The sequence below is a fragment of the Sinocyclocheilus anshuiensis genome, unplaced genomic scaffold (assembly GCF_001515605.1).
Source record: "Sinocyclocheilus anshuiensis isolate Anshui unplaced genomic scaffold, SAMN03320099.WGS_v1.1 scaffold842, whole genome shotgun sequence".
In the NCBI taxonomy this organism is placed as follows: Eukaryota; Metazoa; Chordata; class Actinopteri; order Cypriniformes; family Cyprinidae; genus Sinocyclocheilus; species Sinocyclocheilus anshuiensis.
In genome coordinates, this window is record NW_015536509.1 from 466,148 (window position 1) to 483,483 (window position 17,336).

A 17,336-nucleotide genomic window follows, 5' to 3' on the forward strand; every position below is an offset into this window, starting at 1 on the left:
TCGCGGAGCAGTACTGCAATATCCATCGATTCGGGACCGAAGATTATCCTTCTGCATTCTCGCAAGACTGGTGCCACCTGTACATATTAATCCATAACAACTGTGTAATTAAAGCAATCATGTCCATGGGAAGTGACTTTGGGAACCCTTTACGGAAATTCAAACTTGTTTTTTTAGGGGAGCAAAGCGGTGAGTCTTTGGGTTTGCCACGACTGGGTTTAGACGAACCCATTAACCTTTCAACACATGCATGAAGTACATTAGTATGTTGTTGAGTCTTTTGTGTATCCGCCTGTTTGTGGTGTTATTTCAAACAATGTTATCGCTCCATCGATTCCCTGTCAAACAAGTCGGTTGCATACGTTTAATTTGTGATTAGTCATGAAAATGTATAGCTATGCAGCGTCATTAGAGTACTAAACACCCATCTGTGAATATAATCAACACATGCATGAAGTACATTAGTATGTTGTTGAGTCTGCGTATCCGCCTGTTTGTGGTGTTATTTCAAACAATGTTGTCGCTCCATCGATTCCCTGTCAAACAAGTCGGTTGCATACGTTTAATTTGTGATTAGTCATGAAAATGTATAGCTATGCAGCGTCATTAGAGTACTAAACACCCATCTGTGAATATAACGTGATATAATCGTTATTTCAACAACTGTTATGATTGTCACCTGCATTTTCCATTGGAAGCAGAAGGGCTGATAATGTTATTGATCGCTGTTATTCTAGCGCAGTCTAAATCGCTCAAAACAAATGATATATATTAAATAATTCAATCGAAAGAGATGTATATCGCCGTGTTTGTATATATCTTCCTGTAAACATCCACTGATTTAATGTCATGAAACAGAAAAGCGCAGAGGCTTTGCATTTCCCGTGTGTCTACTGGAGACACACCCAGGTTGGCAGTCAGTGTCTGTGGGATTCTTCAGCAGAGCAAAAATATAAACCTCATGCATCATTTCATGAGCAGTCATAAGATCAGCCTATATAATATTACTACATATCGTGGTTTATTCATTTGGCCGGATGATGGTTTTATCAGTGTCACTGTCACTGTCGGTGTTTCAGAAGACGTAATCAGACGGGCATTTGAGATCATGTCTGTCATTTGATGACTGGACATCCAAATATTGAAAATAATAACACTGAACATGGCGTCACCGTAAAGTTCACGTGTTCTTGAGATATGTTTTCCCCCCTTACATTTTCTAGTAATGCTTATAGCTCCAAATACAGCTGTTATTAATTCATCATTCACTGTTTGTATGGAGAAAATGGACAGGCAGTCAGACAGAGGGCCCTCTGTACTGTATAAAACAGCATTAGATTGTTATAAGTGATAATTACAGATTGAGTCTAAATGACTGGTACCAGAGCTTTGACAGCTGTCTGCATCTTACCGAAATCATAAATCCTATGCAGTCTGAATATGATGATGGATATTACCACACCTGCTAGAAAAACATTTATTTTCCCTTTATTTTATGTCAGCTGCTGAATTCTGTCATTGTTTACTCACACTCATGGTGTTCCAAACCTATCTTTCTTCTGTGGAACACAAAAGGAGATGTTACATTTACATTTACATTTACATTTAGTCATTTTGCAGACGCTTTTATCCAAAGCGACTTACAATTTGGGGATACATAAAGCGATTCTTCTTAAAGAGGCAAACAGATACAGGAAGTGCTTGTAATACCAAGTTTCTAGACATTGTTCAAATAAGTACAAGCTAGAAAGAGAAGGAATAAATAAAGAGAGATATTTTTTTTTATGGAAGGAGAGAGACAGGTCTGTAGCTATCTGTAAGTGAAGTGTTTAATGTAGGTTTTTTGAGCAGTGGGGTTGCCCGAGCCTGCTTGAATGCAGTGGGGAGAATGTTAGAATGAACAACATCCTCTCAGCCACCACTTATCTTTTTTCCCATATAATTATAGTGAATCGTGATGGAAGATAGGAAGTCATGCAGGTTTGGAGCAACATGAGAGTAAATGATGACATGGTTTGTGTGGACTGTCTTGAGTATCATCAGAAGACCACTTGTTATCTGCTGTCCATGGTCCTGAAGCTCACTGCTGGCCAGATTTGGTTGATCTTGTCTCAAGACATCAGCAGAACAGCCAGTGAAGTCACAGAAGAATGGGGCCATTATTCCCTTTCGTTCTATGAGCTCCAGTATAACTATCAGCATTGTGCTGCTTGATGATTTTAGTATCTCTGCTCAGGCCTGACAAACAGGCCTGACCAGACTGGCCTGAAAAAAGCAGTCCACTAGTGAATGAAAAATGTACTCTGGAATTTTGCTGTCACTGTGGCTCCATGCACTACTGCATTTTTCAAGTCCCCCCCCCCCGGAGGACGGAGGTTGAGACAGTGTCTTGTTTCAGCATATGTTGCAGTATGGTAGTGTAATTCAATTACTAAAAACACAGTGTGTGGGGTTGGTCAGGACAAACAAGTTATTAATCACTTCAGTGCATGTGATTCATCAAAATCTGAACATTTTCCTGTTTTTGTTGGGTTTGTTTTATAGTTGGGAAAACATCGCTGATAACAAGGTTCATGTATGACAGTTTTGACAACACTTATCAGGTATACTATTGGTTCTTTCAGTGCAGACACCAAAAAGTGTTTTCCAGATAAGTCTATGTTATTTTGTATCAAACTTTGAAACTTATTATCATTACAGGCAACTATTGGAATTGACTTTTTATCAAAGACCATGTATCTGGAGGACCGAACTGTAAGAAGCTCTGAAACTAATTATATTTAATTATTATATTTAATATAAAGAACTTTGGTGCAGTTAACAAAATCAATCATTATTTCTACAAATATGCCTTTTTTTTTTGCAGGTGAGGTTACAGCTATGGGACACTGCAGGGCAGGAGCGTTTTAGGAGTCTTATCCCAAGCTACATTAGAGACTCCACAGTGGCTGTGGTGGTGTATGATATTACAAGTGAGCCACACACACACACACACACACACACACACACACTCATACACACTTCGACCAATAAAATGATATATGTAGAAGCTACTGCTTTTGTGTCGCCATTGTTGAAATAGGCATTTAACAAAACACACTGATGCTCTGATTAGGCTGAGATTTTTTTTCTTTTCTTCCCCCAGATGTCAATTCATTCCAGTTAACCTCCAAATGGATTGATGATGTCAGAACAGAGAGGGGAAGTGATGTCATTATCATGCTGGTGGGCAATAAAACAGATCTAGAGGAAAAGAGGTGGAGTCATTTATATTAACATTTGATATAATATTTTGTGCTAGAATTCTTTATTTGTGTCACTATAGTATAATGTTTTAATTTTTACATTTTTCTTTTAAATTTATTCAGTTTACTCAGAATTATTATTTACATTTATTTAAAATTGTAACGCATTATGTTGGGAATTGCTCTGACAGGCAAATCACTATAGAGGAGGGCGAGCAGCGGGCCAAAGAGCTGAATGTGATGTTTATAGAGACTAGTGCAAAGACTGGCAGCAACGTTAAACAGGTGAATCTAAGAGCGCTACATTGTCTGCTCAGTGGCAAATGGACTTTAATGCCCTGTAACATGACACATGGAAAGCTCTAAAAAGATTTGATTTAGCCAGAGTTGTTGCCCATAGGGCTTTAGCGGTACCAATCCGCTCTGGAAAAAAAAAATCAGTCTGGTTTAATTTTCTTTTTGTTTGGTTTAACAGTTGTTTCGGAGAGTGGCTGCAGCTTTGCCCGGAATGGAAAGCTTGGATGATAACAACAAAGAAGGAAGTATCCTTTAATGCATGGTATTTAAAGGTGATAAGTGTCAGTTTTGAGGATGTCTCCCAGGTTAATATGCGGAGACAAAATAAGTTAACCAAAAAAGTATGTGTAGGTTGATTAACACCGTGACTGTGTGGTGCTATCAAAATTTTTGTTTAAGCATCCTCTCAACTAATACTGTGAGTTTGGGGTGGGGCTATCTGTTGGTGCGACCAATGGCAGATGGAAAGAGTGTTCAGAAAGTTATTTTCCCGTGCACGTTTCCGCTAGTGAAACAGAAATGATATAAGTCATCATAATATCAAAACTGACCCACTTAATACAAGCTGCTGGTTTTATTGTGCATGATTTATAGCCACATATATCCTTTTATTTATAGTTGACATCGTCAAGGCTTATTTTTAACTGTCTGGCTCCTTTTCCAAAAATGGACTTTTCGAGATAAAATTGAAGATTTAGCTGTACATTTTTTCTTTCTGATTATGCTTTTTCACCCAAAATATGATTATGGCAGTAAAGATTTAATAAGAAAAATGTAATAATAACAATAATAGTTAACCATTAGTGGGAAACTGTGCTTAATACATTAATAAGGCAACACTATTTCCTTGATTTCCTTAACTCATCCCTCTTCCAGTGATCGACATTAAGCTGGACAAACAGCCAGATCCTCCAGCCACTGAAAGTGGGTGCTCCTGTTAACAGAAAGCGGTTCGGACCTTCATTATCACCACATGCTTGTTCTGTTGCTTCCTATGGGTCCACGTCCAGTTGAACTTTATGATCAGATATAGGCTTTTTACATCTGAATGGGTCTAAAATTATATTCCTTAATCTACACTGTCTGTTTAATTGCCAAAATAATATCATAGGTAATTCAAAGTGAATAGCTAACAGATTCATATAAGACAGGAAGTGGCATGTGTACCATCTTCGGACAAAAAACATTCAGAGTGGATTATCGGTTGTTATGTTTTGTATTTTTGTACATTACAAAAAGCACTAAATGATGCCTTCACAAAAAATGAGTTTAAGATTTAAGACGGGCGACAGTCTTTCGCCCATAGCATGCATGTAAGACAACTTTTAGAATCTGTCATGTCCTTTGGTCCATACACATCGATAGTAACGAAACGAAGAACTCAGAATTAATGAAAAAAAAAGAAAAAAGAGAGAGGTCCTGTTCAAAGTCTTAGTGTGGGTCTGTGTATACAGTACATCCTACATGCTAATCCAGTACCAGCCTCCACGGGAGGTGTGTGTACTAACTCGGCTAACCTTTAAAGTGCCGTGGCACTGTTGCAAAGAACCAATGTTTTTTTTCTGCTAGCTTCATGTATACACTTAAGATCCGCCAGGCGGTACTGTATTGTTTATAGTATTTATATTATTGTGAACATCCATCATTTAGACGTGGTTTATGTTCACTTGTATAAATATTACATTTGTTTTTGTTTGTTTTAATATGACAAGGGCTTCACTTTTATTTTCTCAGTCTCACCTGTAGCTATACACTGGTAGTAAAGTATTACTTCTGATTTGGGCATTTTACTATTGACTTACACTGTTTTACTCATCCACCAATTTTTGTTTTTCTGAAAGAATACCATTATTCTTGTTAAACCCCTTTCAGATGTTTTACAGAAATATGTGGGTTGATTTTTAGTTTTTAATTATAACTTTGTATTTTGCAGCCAACTAGAACTAATAAGAACGAGATAAGTGTCATTCATTCGGTTGGGGTGAGAAAGGCAATTTTGAGGTGAGCCTTAGGAAACAACAGATTTTCATTTCAAGTACATGCACTTTCTTTTGGGTTCTGACTAGGAAATGTATAGTTCACCACATCCTAAAGTGATGAAACAGACAAATGATTGTCGCATCCCTCATATATCATGTGTAGTAAAGCTCTCATAGTCTCCTGCACATGTTGAATGGATGTGTAGATTAAAATTCTAAATGCTAGTTGTAGGTGAACACTTCATCTGAGAGAATCCTAAAACATGAAGACCTTTTTAAAACAGCACTGAGCTGAGAGAGAATGTACCCGCCTGTCATCCACTCACAATATTCTGGTTATTGCAACAGTACGTTCAAGAAATGTGAGTTGTTTACGAATCTCTGGAAACATAGTATCTTTAATATTTATTGTATTTGTTTTTGGTTTATATTTTGAATTGTTTACATAAATGCACTGATTAACACCACTGATTGTATTGAGATTCATTTAGGATATATTAGGTATTTATAATATATTAAATGTTAGTGCGAGTTTCTTTCTGGTGCCAATAATTCTGTTAATTGAAACAAAAATGGACATGAGGAATAACTGTGATTGAATTGTTGGTACTAGGCTTGACTTCAGCTTCTTAGATCATTTAAGGGGCCGCTGATATTAACTATGGGGAGGGACTGATGTTAATGAGTTTTACATTGACAGGGCACAGAATACGTCATCTTTCACATTCCTCAAGCCTCCGTCTTGTTTGCTTTGTCAGCTTTCACTTTTGTACACTAGTTGTGCCTTCTGTTATTGTGGCATCACAATGCAAAACTTTCATTGTATGGCTACCTGAGAACACATACATTATAGAACGGTGGTCACTGATTGGTTCGCCAGACAACTGACGGATTTATGATGCTGATCTGTGAGGAAATTGTTGTATTCACACCATCTAATCAATTCACAGCAGTCGAGAAAAATTGCAGAACAGTCCCGTGCAAGTGGAAGGTTGTATCTAAAAACAGGAAGTTGCAGCTGAAAGTGTGAGGAGATTGAATCTGTCAGATTTGTTGCCATAGGGTTGTGTAGAGCAGTGTAGTTGGCTCTTTATTCACTCTAAGGACATTTATGAGCATGACATCTGTCTGAAAAAAATCAATAAAATCCATGTCTTAATACCAAACTGTCTGCTGCTACAATGCTGAGTGTGATATTGCTTTTATACAGCTGTTTAAGAAACGAAAAATTTTATATTTTTTGTGTAAAAGTGTGTAGCCTACTTTTATTAATCAAGCAGAAAGTTCTAAGTTCTAATGAATTTCTGTTTTCAAAACTCACTATTTTTTCATGAAAATTTAAGACAAATGCTATGTTCTAGGGTTCATTTAAAGTTGAAAGCAATGGGCCTTTTTCACAGACTGTGATGGCACATTTCCACAGTTGTTAACTTTGTAAATATAGCAACATTTAAAAAAAAATTTTTTAATTGTAAACCTACAACATTATACTTGGTGTTTTCTTACCTTGGTATTTAATTACATAAAACTAGTTAACCCTGCTATATGAGTGTTTCTAATAAAAAGGCTAAGGAAGTGACGGCAAATTTGACATTTTTCTCTCTTTTGACCAACGCATTGATTATTTTTCTGCTTTTGTAAAGTCATAGAAACATTATTGTTGTTTTTTTTCTTTTGCTATTGGTACAAATGAGAACACAAAATATGTGTTGTAGTTTCCATTCATCACTATAGAAGTTTACCCAAACTATGATGACTTCGCTTCTGAGAACCCTGGAAATGTGAAAAAGGTCCATTAGAGTTGGAGTATAACCTTGTTAAAAACTCTCAAAAAATATTAATAGAATAGAAAATCTCAAAAACATTAATAATTCCCACACAACATTACAAATGCTGCATTAATGGCTAATCCAGATCCAGTGCATTTATTGTGATGCACAGAGACTGGGATTCCCCTTGGCATGGAAACTATAGTCCTCAGGAGAGACAGGTGACTGAAAGTAGAGGCTCACATGATTGAAAAATCGTTTCTTGCCCAACTGTGGACTTTCCAAGCCATACCACACAAATGAGCATAAATGCGAACAAATGAGGGGCAGGTATTTTTATCCAGCCTACAAGGTGCAAGTTAGTGTTTTAACTGTAAATAGAAATTCAATGTCACCACCACTTATCACAGCAGTCTTATGAATCAATGGCCCCTAGAGGCTCCAAGAGCACAAGAGTCATTTATCCACCAGTCACAAAAAAAGCCATGCCAATCACTGACAGGCATCACACCAAATAAAAGGAAACCAGCTAGAAGATTACAGGTATCTCTAGTCCTCATCACCAGCGACTGTTGTAAGTACTATGTTAATTTTTTAGCGTGTTTAACATCAGGAAACTAATCAATATGTACCATTATTTCTAAAGGCTGCATGATGACTGATAGTGTTTAATTATTTAAGGTAAAGGTCTGCAACAGTACTGATAGTTGCTGTTTGACCTCGAACTGATTTTTGAGAAAAATAAAAAGGTTAAACCAAAATTCAAGAATTATTCAAATTAATTTCAATCAAAGCTAAAGCTCAGCTAAATATTCATTGTTCTTGCTGTATTAAAAGTTTATTCGTTAAAATGAAAATGACTGTTTACATTATTTTAATGGATTGTAATTTAAGCTTCATAGTTAAATATGTAAATGCACAAAAATGGTACTATAGGCAAGTTACTGTATTATAGGTCCAGTTTAAAATGCAACATTCCATATTATTTAATAACATAGGATCCCTTCTCTCAAAAAAGGCTGAAGACCTCTAATTTGTTTATGTACTATTTAAGCATATGATAAAACAATTGAATCTTCTTAAGTTAATATATGAAGATATTTTTAGTGCTCTCAGAACACCAGAGTAAGAATTTCAGTGGGAGTTCAGTGTGTGATCTATATGCAGGATTCTTGTGGAAGCATGTCTAGGGTGGAAGGTTACGGAGAGTCTGACCTGCGCTCACAGCTACGAGCATGTAGGACTGAGATCGCCATGGCAATCCATGACCCCTTCCCACTGCTGTACGGGCTGGCGGATCACGACGTTATCTCTGAACAGATCCTGAGGGTAAACATTTTCATAAAAATTATATTCCTCAGCATAATCACAAATATGCGTAATTATAGTTCATTAAATTCTAAAACAAGAAACTATTACTATTGCCGATTGACACTTAAGGAGACTTTAGAGCGAAAGAAAAAGGACGGGATCCACAAAGCTGTTTACTCACTGCTCACATTGATACTGGACCAGGATGCCACTGTCCTCCAGGGCTTCTGGAGCAATCTCTGTAAAGAGTACAATAAGGAGTGTTACCCAAAATTGGAAACCCTGTTTATGAACCTTCCCAAAGGTACAGTGCACAGGTCAGGCAAACATAAGTGGGTTGGAGGATAATTACAGTTTAAGTGATGATAATCTGATTTGGCAGGGTTAAAGCCAAAGCAGGTGGCCAGACACGCAGGGAACCCCAGGCTTGAGCTGCAGGTCCGCAGCCAGTCAAGCAGGAAGAGAGGGGTGGCCGAAAAACAAATGACCCACCGGCCACATCACCACACCAAGAAAGCCTTAACCTCCAGCTCGGGTGGCACACAGACACTCATAATTCTAGTCTTATTCCCAGTTAACAAAAATATGTTCTAAGAACATTTAGCTAATGTTCCCATTAAGTTACGAAAACGTTATATCTGAATGTTCTCTGTACATTCAAAACGTCTATTTAAAAGAAAATGTTTAAAAATGTTTGTTTCTTGGTTATTAAGAAGGCACAGTTCACACAAAAATGCTAATTCGGTCATCATTTACTCACCCTCAAGTTGCTCAAACAATGCATAATGTATTTATTAAAGACCACATAATCTATTAACATTACTGGAACTGGAAGAATGTTTGTTCATAACTTTGAGAGAACCTTGCCAGAACGTTAGCCAAAGTTCTGAGAATGTTCCCAGCTGGGTTGGAGAAAAGAGGGGTGTTTTAAGCCAAGCACCACTTCTATGACCGTGTGATGTGATAGTCAAGTTTAGTAGTTTTCATTTAGTTTAAATACTAGCCTAAGCCAAACAAAATAGCAACACATTATTATTTATTATAAAAACTGCTTGTTTTCGTTGTATTACTACTAACAGGCCCCATAACCTCACATTTCCGGAGCTTTCAGAAGCGGAAGTCGTCATATAGTTGTGAATGAAAACTTTAAAAAATATAATTTTTGCATTCCCATTTTATCTAAAAACAAAATATAAAATTCACGATAGTGTTTCTATGGCTTTCCAAAATAAATATTAAGAGATTGTTAAAAAAGATGCCGTCACTCCCCCAGCCTAGAAACACTCACAGTTTTCTGTAATTCAGTCATTTCTGTAATTGAATCCTTTTTTTTTTTTTTTTTTTACAAAAGGGTCCATTATATTAGTGTTGAGAAGTGCGATTCGTGATGTTCGAATCAACTGTAACCGATTCTTTTGCCATTCATGATGTACCACGTAATCTGTCGTTTATATACAGTGGATTTAGCTTTATACACCGCAGGGGAAGCTGCACCTTAATCTCTGTTTTGTGAACGAGAGGCTGTTCTTTGTAGTCCTTCAGCAAAACATCCCAGACTGTTCTCACGCTGCTTTTGATTAGCCGAACAAAAGGGAAATATGTTTACGTAAGGCTAACATTTAAATGGATATAAATATCTCATAAAAACGTTAAAACTATTTAGTAGGGTAACTTGTGTCGACTAATATTTTGTAAGAAAAATGTTTATAGACGCTCCCTGGTAAACTATCGGTTCTTGATTTTGCGATCGTTGGACCAAACAATAATCCTACAATCCTATATATAGCTTTTATAATCAAAATCCACAAAGCATAAATCCGAGTGAACACGTGACAGTTTGAATGGCCATGACATGATGTTCTGTTTGCAAACATGGCAGTCCAGATAACTCAATGTCTTCACTGTTCCAGGAAGCAAAGGCAAGCCGGTGAGAAAGACAGATGGTGCAGCACTTTCTCAGGTCTCAGTGGGAAACGGTGATCACATGTTTGTGTAAAGTGTGTCATTAGAATACTATGTATTTTAGTAGATGAATGAGGTTGCCGATAAATAAATATGTCTCCCAAAATGCAGGGGTCCAGGCTGTATCTACCTCAGTCCAGAGGGCCGTGACTGTGTCTGCCACTGAGCATCCCACTGGCTGCGGGACAGTGGAGGGGATTCTGATCCAGCAGGTCATTGAGTCTGGTGAGCTCAGCACACTAATACGATATTGACAGACTGTGATGACAGCCTTTACGTAGCTAATGCTTTAGCTCTTAGTGTGTTTTGATAGTGTAACCTTGCCGTGTAAACGCTTTGGCGGTTCACTTTGGCAGCACAGATGTCTCAGCTGCTCTCTCCCGCAGGAGGTGCCAAAAAATGCATCAAGGTTGGAGGAGAATTCTACTCTTCTGGCAAACTGGATGAGACAGCTGGACTGCACAAGGCACAGACTGCACAAAACTATACTCACCAGCAGGGAGAGCCAAGCACCAGAATCATGAATGTAGGTGATCAAGATTTGTTAAACTCATGGAAAATTACAGACGTTGAAGATACAGAAAAGCCTACTTGAAAAATATTCTATAGGCAAAAGCTGTCATGATGTTAACCTGGTACAGAAGGGTAAATCACATTTATGTTGCATATGTTCAGGTAGAGCATAATGATGATGAATGTACTGTATGTAAAGACGGTGGAGAGCTCATCTGCTGTGACGGATGTCCCCGTGCCTTCCATCTCACCTGCCTGGTGCCACCCCTCACTTCCATACCCAGGTACAGATTAGTCATGTGACGCACAGGCCGCTGACCCTACCAAACCTAGAGCAGACTGCGCTCATCATTAGTCTTTAGCTGTGTCAAGTCGGTGTTGATAAACTGCATAGTAGAATACAAAAAATCTAAAACGTGAGGCCAAGTACAATAAATAGAGTGGGATCTAAGTCTAAAAACACTAGTGAAAATGTCTAATTTGATTCATTTTTTACTACAAATGATATATTGATGATATAATGATATATTATTATGTATTATTTATAAAATAAATAAATATGAAATATTATGAAATATAAATAAATATTATCTATAAAACTTTTGGAATCTGCTGTATATTAGTGGTTCTCAACCAGGGGGCCAAAACCCACTAGGGGGCCCCAGCAAACAAAGTCTAACAAATGTGTTTGCTTTCAGTGGTACATGGCGTTGTCAGCTATGCAACAGAGCGAAAGACAGGACATACACCCCCTTGCAGGTAAGCACTTGCAATAACTTCCTGAACCTAAATTACAGTTGGTCACACTTAAGCCCCGTTCAGAATACACAATTTTTTTGTCGGTTACGAATCCAAACGACACCCTACAGCAAGCAAATTGTGCCAAAATCGGGCTAAAATCGTGTAGTCTGAACGGGGCTTTATATGTACAATATGAACTCTGATGACCAGTGATGGGAGATTATTAGTATCCATGGCAGTAGTAAAGTCTCTGCTCTTATTTTTAGCCTGCAGTTCACCCTCCAGTGACAGAGACAAGCTCCAGCTCTGCTGTGGACTTCTCCTTCTTCTCGTCTCTGTCCTCCACTTCACTCTCCACAGTCACAGAAGGCAAAAGCGCTCAGCCCATGGGCCTCCAGGTAACACTTCCATGTGACTCAGTGAGAGACACAGTGACTGAGTGCATGTGAGCACCACACGTTAGGCCTGTTCACACCAAGGATGATAACTATAACAATAAATGTAACTATAACGTTTTAATAATTGTTGGAATCACTTTCAGAAGGATTTTTATACAGCTGATGAACAATAAAAACATTGACAGCCAATCAGAATCAGAATCCACCCAACATTAAACAGCTCAAGCACTTAAAGCAGTAGATAATATTACTGCTGCATGCTTATAATAAATTGAATGTTATCATCCTTTGGTGGGAATGCTAATATAGTTGTTATAGTTATCTTTATAGTTATCGTTCTTGGTCTGAACACACCTCTATGAGAATAATGAACTCCACACCACAAATATAAGACACAGAAAAACAGTGTCACTGGAATTACTTTGTTTTTTCCAGCTGATGATTCATGAATGACAGCCAATCAGAATCCGCACAACTTTATAGAGCTCAAGCCTTTAAAGCAGCAGACGACAAAACTGCAGCACACTAAACAGAAAGTTATTGTGCATTGGTGTGGATGCAAATATAGTTATCATTATAGTTTTTGGTGTGAACAGGCCTTTACTATGTGTGGAGGAATAATTCAGCTTAAAAAAAAGCAAAATCTTATTTATACACCCTCATGTCATTTCAGTCTTTTAAATCATCTATATGTATATGGCAGGATTGTGGTCATTTTCAGATATTTTTATGTTTAATCTCTGTTAGTCTTCTGGTGCTGAAATGGTTGGGATGAGGATGGCTTGTGGAAATTGCCACATGACCCGTGGAGAGCTGATCACCTGCCCGCAGTGCCTGCAGAGTTATCATGCCCTCTGCAACTTCTCAAAGTACTGGTGTTATTGTACTGTTATTTATAATAGAATAACTGTGAGCTCTATCATGCTTTGAATCTCAATCACTCCCTCTCTCTCTCTTCCCCTATTTGACTCTTCAGTGGAAGGACAAGATGTAGGAATTGCTCCAGGTCTTGGAACCCTGAAAGTGAAACATCATCAAGGAGTCTTCAGGTAATCCATACACACTAAAACAACACTTTTGGGCCGGCTGAGTGCACAGATGTTATTAGTCTGGTTTATTCCCACAGGTGAGTCAACACATGACTGATCAGGGCTTAACGCCATCAGAGCAGCTGCTCAACAGAGATGAAATGGACTCTATAATGGGGGAGGTGAGGTCATGTTTATCAGTAGTATACAAATAAATGATTAAATGCAAATGTGAGCAATGGAAACTGTCTATACACGAAGCCCCAGATGAGTTACCTAACAGTATATTTGTCTTGAATGCAGAGCTCTATAGATGGGATCCTGCAGTGGGCTTTCCACAATATTTCACGTCCTCTTTCTGAGTCTCAAGGCTATTTCCAGTGATTCAGTGAGTCCACTGGTTCATCTCTGCTGTGCCCAAACATCAAATCTCAGTATAAGGTTCCTCCTCAGTGTTAGTTGGACTGATGTAAATAATAGAACATACAGATTCAATAAAGTGAAGAAAATGAATGTATTTGATTATCCATTTCACAGGTTATTTTTTTATTTGTATTAGATATTTTTATTTTCTATAGATCTCGATAGGTTGTTGCTATTACAGGGTTTCCACAAATTATTGTTTTATTTCAAACTAATATTTGTGAAAAAACACAATATATACAATACAAAATACATTAAGCTAACTTCACCCAGAAGTTCATGTTCAGCTTAATGATTCATTGTCCCTCTCGCATTAAAATGTATTAAATACAATACAAATGTAAGTATACTGTATGTACATCAATGGTACTAGACAGATATTATTGTAGACCTAAGACAGGTTTTACAAGACACCGTATTGAATTTTACACTGATGAAATGAGGCTGTGAGGGAGACTTAAAGGCACAATATGTAATATTTTGCCACTGGAGGGCGCTTATTCAAAACAAACAAAGAAACAAAGGCGTAGTTATATGACGCCGTGAGTGTGGAATCATGGGAGTTGGCGTCTTCATCCAAACAGCCGAAGCAATCCGACGGGACTCAGGCAGAAATCATGTTCATGGATGAGCTAATGTATTAAAGATTTATTAACGTTGTAGTATGAAGCAGAGTGAGGCGGAAAGCCATCGAAGCAAAACGAGGCCGCTGAACGAGTGCGACACACGGCTCGAAAGCAGCGGAGCTTTTATTATGCCACAGTCAACCGCTTCCGCTCCTTCCGGAAAGCAGCGGAAGTAAGCAGCGCTGTTTTATCATACTAGATACATTTGAACGTTCTGTTATAATGCTACTCTGTGCGGTCGTCACCTGTCTAATAAAATGCATAGCATATTAAAGCGTCTTTGGTGTTTCCATGTTTTCTACAAAACAAAACCGGAAATCGGGGATTATGACGTCATTGGCAGACGACACAATGACACTATAGACACGGTCCGTGGCACTAGTTAAAATTGCTTATTTCTCTGGATTGAAACATTCTTCGAAACATTTGGGATAATGTAAGTACACAAGTCAGCAAAATATATAAAACTGTTCTAGTGGTTTTTGGATATTTTAATAAAAAAATCTTACATATTGTGCCTTTAAGGCCCCTATATACTTAAAATCAAAGAATGAACTGGTGTGACATCATTTTGAACAAAATCAGGCCAAAACAATGTTTGCTTGGAGTTCGTTTCGGGAGTTCAATACAGAAAAACTTTCTGGAAAAGTTCACTCTGGTTGGTAAACACCTTTGAACTACCATTGGCCCATTAGAGTACAAAATAGAACTTTGACGCGAGTATATCGGGCTGTTACATTCTTTACAATAGAATGCACGCTGCAAAGAATGCAAAGAGTCTTTTAGAAAGAGGTTTCTACAGCTAAACATTGGCATATCGTTAAACAACAGTACAATACATTGAAAACACATTGTACTTCTGTCCCTCACAGTCTTGATTTCATTCATGTCAAAAATTAAATAAAGCACTACTCTGACTAAAGTCTGTTGAGGTCCCTGCTATCCACTCCACTAAGGGGTTACCTCGGCCTTGGTTGAAGACACCTGGTCTAGATAATAATGAAACCCGGATTTTGATGTGGGCTTATTGTTCTGTAATGCCAACATGCATGTGATAACCTCCAGATATGAAACAATAGCTCAAGAATAGATGAATGGATTTCTATTTCTGCCTAGCAAACATGGAAAATGTGCTCCCATTTTTATTAAAGACCCATGTATTCATCACTTTCTTCTATATGCGTAGTTTGTGTACCTGGTATACCCTACGTTATGGGGACCAAATGTCCCTACAAGGATACCAGCAAATTTTGACCTTGTGGGGACATTTTTGGTATGATTTTTATAAATCATAATGATCTTTTTTGAAACTCTAAAAATGCAGTAGGTTTTGTGTGAGGGTAGAGTTAGGGGATAGAAAATACAGTTTGTACAGTATAAAAACCATTTCGTCTATGGAATGTCCCCATAAAATATGGAAGCTCAATGTGTGTGTGTGTGTGTGTGTGTGTGTGTCTAAGTGCCCCTATGTGGGCCTTCTGTGCTCTTCTGAGAATGGTTTTGACACATCCCATGGAATGCATGGTCCAGAGCCAACGCTGTCAGTTTTCCTTTTTGGCCTCCTCAGGAGACAAAAGAGAGTGGGAAAGCGAGAGAAAGAGAAGAAGAGAGAAAGAGAGCACTTGGAATGTTAATGAGAACCATGTGGGACTCCTGGAAATGTGCTGTTGCTAATGTCAAAGCATAATGTATGTCAACAAAGAGCAAAGCTTCTCGTTTGCTTTCATAAGGCTTCGGACAAAAACAGTGAAGTGATCCGTGCAGTGGGAATTTATCAGAAGTCTCAGTTTATCGATGTTTTCTTCTACCTCAAATGTGTCTTTAAAGTGTGTGAATGCTCGCTCTCAGGCAGATGGTGTTGTGACAGGCCAGGGGCCAGACGTTGTTGGAATGTTGCGGGGTTGCTATAGATACCTGTCCTTTAAGGCCCAACAAATAAGGAGCGGGGAATGTATTACGGTGGACCTTAAACCTCAGTAGAGCATGAAGGAAAATGTTTTTATATGAGAAGACATTTGGCAATGCAGACAGCATGCATCAATGAGACAGGATACACCAAAGGCTGGTTCTGTTTTATCTCCCGCAATGCCAAGACACTTCATGTTTATGATGTGCCAGTCTAAGCGTTCAGGCTAGCTTTTATATATCAAAGACATTCTATATTCTTTATGTCCTATCATTGATTTGTAAAGTCTGAAGCTGGTGCCAAAGTTCTGTCTAAAAGCAATACAGTTGGTATATGAAGGAAATAAAGAAGGGCACAAGCAGTTGTCAAATGAACCTAAACTATGATATTCCTTAGCTTCCATTCTAATGACAAGGAAAGCAAAACAAACAAAAAAATCCAAAACACATTTGTGAAATGTAAAAATGCAAATGTAAAATGTGTGTTTGATTTCTGATTTAAAGCTGAAGTGTACATTTTTCAGTCCACGACTGCATTTTTTGTGGCTCTATCACGTTGAAAACTGTGTTGTACGTGCATCCATGAACAGCTTGACACACCGCAACACTGGTCCAACCAACGGTGTGAGTTTGGGGCCAGACTTCCGTTTGTTCAACCAATAAAAGACTGGGGGAGTTTTCCAGGAAACAATTTTGAAAACAGTCCTTGGCTTCACCTGAATATGCAAATATCCCTATTATATAGTATCCATAAAACAGTAGGTGAAAAGCACCAGAATGACCTACTATTCTGAAGTACACAACCAATGGACAGTTTACTATCCCATGGGGCCACAGGAAAGTAGTTCTGAATGACAGTGAACCAACACAACTGACACTGTACATCACATGACAATATGACAAACGTAGTATGTCCAGATTGTATCATACTACACACATTCATTCAATATAGAATGTACTTTTTTAATGGTCGCGGAGTAATTTTGTATTTATAAGAATGACCTACATAGAGAGAATGCGATTTTAGATGCAGCCCTTGTTTTTGCATTTGCTCCTGCGATACAGAGATTGCACTTTTAAATCTTTTTCTTTCAACTGCTTTAAACTCATTCATAGTGAAGCTTCTGTGACATTTAAAC

General features: G+C 38.0%; 2 protein-coding genes across 2 annotated transcripts; both read left to right on the top strand.

Annotated features, from left to right (window-relative positions):
* LOC107691568 (ras-related protein Rab-6B-like) lies at positions 1–6,678 on the top strand. The gene is made up of 8 exons (XM_016490227.1): positions 1–189; positions 2,545–2,603; positions 2,701–2,754; positions 2,867–2,972; positions 3,146–3,257; positions 3,437–3,530; positions 3,721–3,787; positions 4,419–6,678. The coding sequence occupies exons 1-8, from the start codon at positions 120–122 to the stop codon at positions 4,481–4,483; spliced, it is 627 nt and encodes a 208-aa protein (XP_016345713.1). The 5' UTR covers positions 1–119; the 3' UTR covers positions 4,484–6,678.
* A 1,794-nt stretch (positions 6,679–8,472) lies between these two features.
* Positions 8,473–13,839, top strand: LOC107691773 (autoimmune regulator-like). The gene is made up of 13 exons (XM_016490590.1): positions 8,473–8,619; positions 8,731–8,905; positions 8,984–9,136; positions 10,512–10,577; positions 10,675–10,788; positions 10,950–11,106; positions 11,208–11,360; positions 11,775–11,835; positions 12,084–12,215; positions 12,963–13,084; positions 13,192–13,264; positions 13,342–13,425; positions 13,547–13,839. The coding sequence occupies exons 1-13, from the start codon at positions 8,473–8,475 to the stop codon at positions 13,625–13,627; spliced, it is 1,518 nt and encodes a 505-aa protein (XP_016346076.1). The 3' UTR covers positions 13,628–13,839.
* The last annotated feature ends 3,497 nt before the right edge of the window (positions 13,840–17,336 follow it).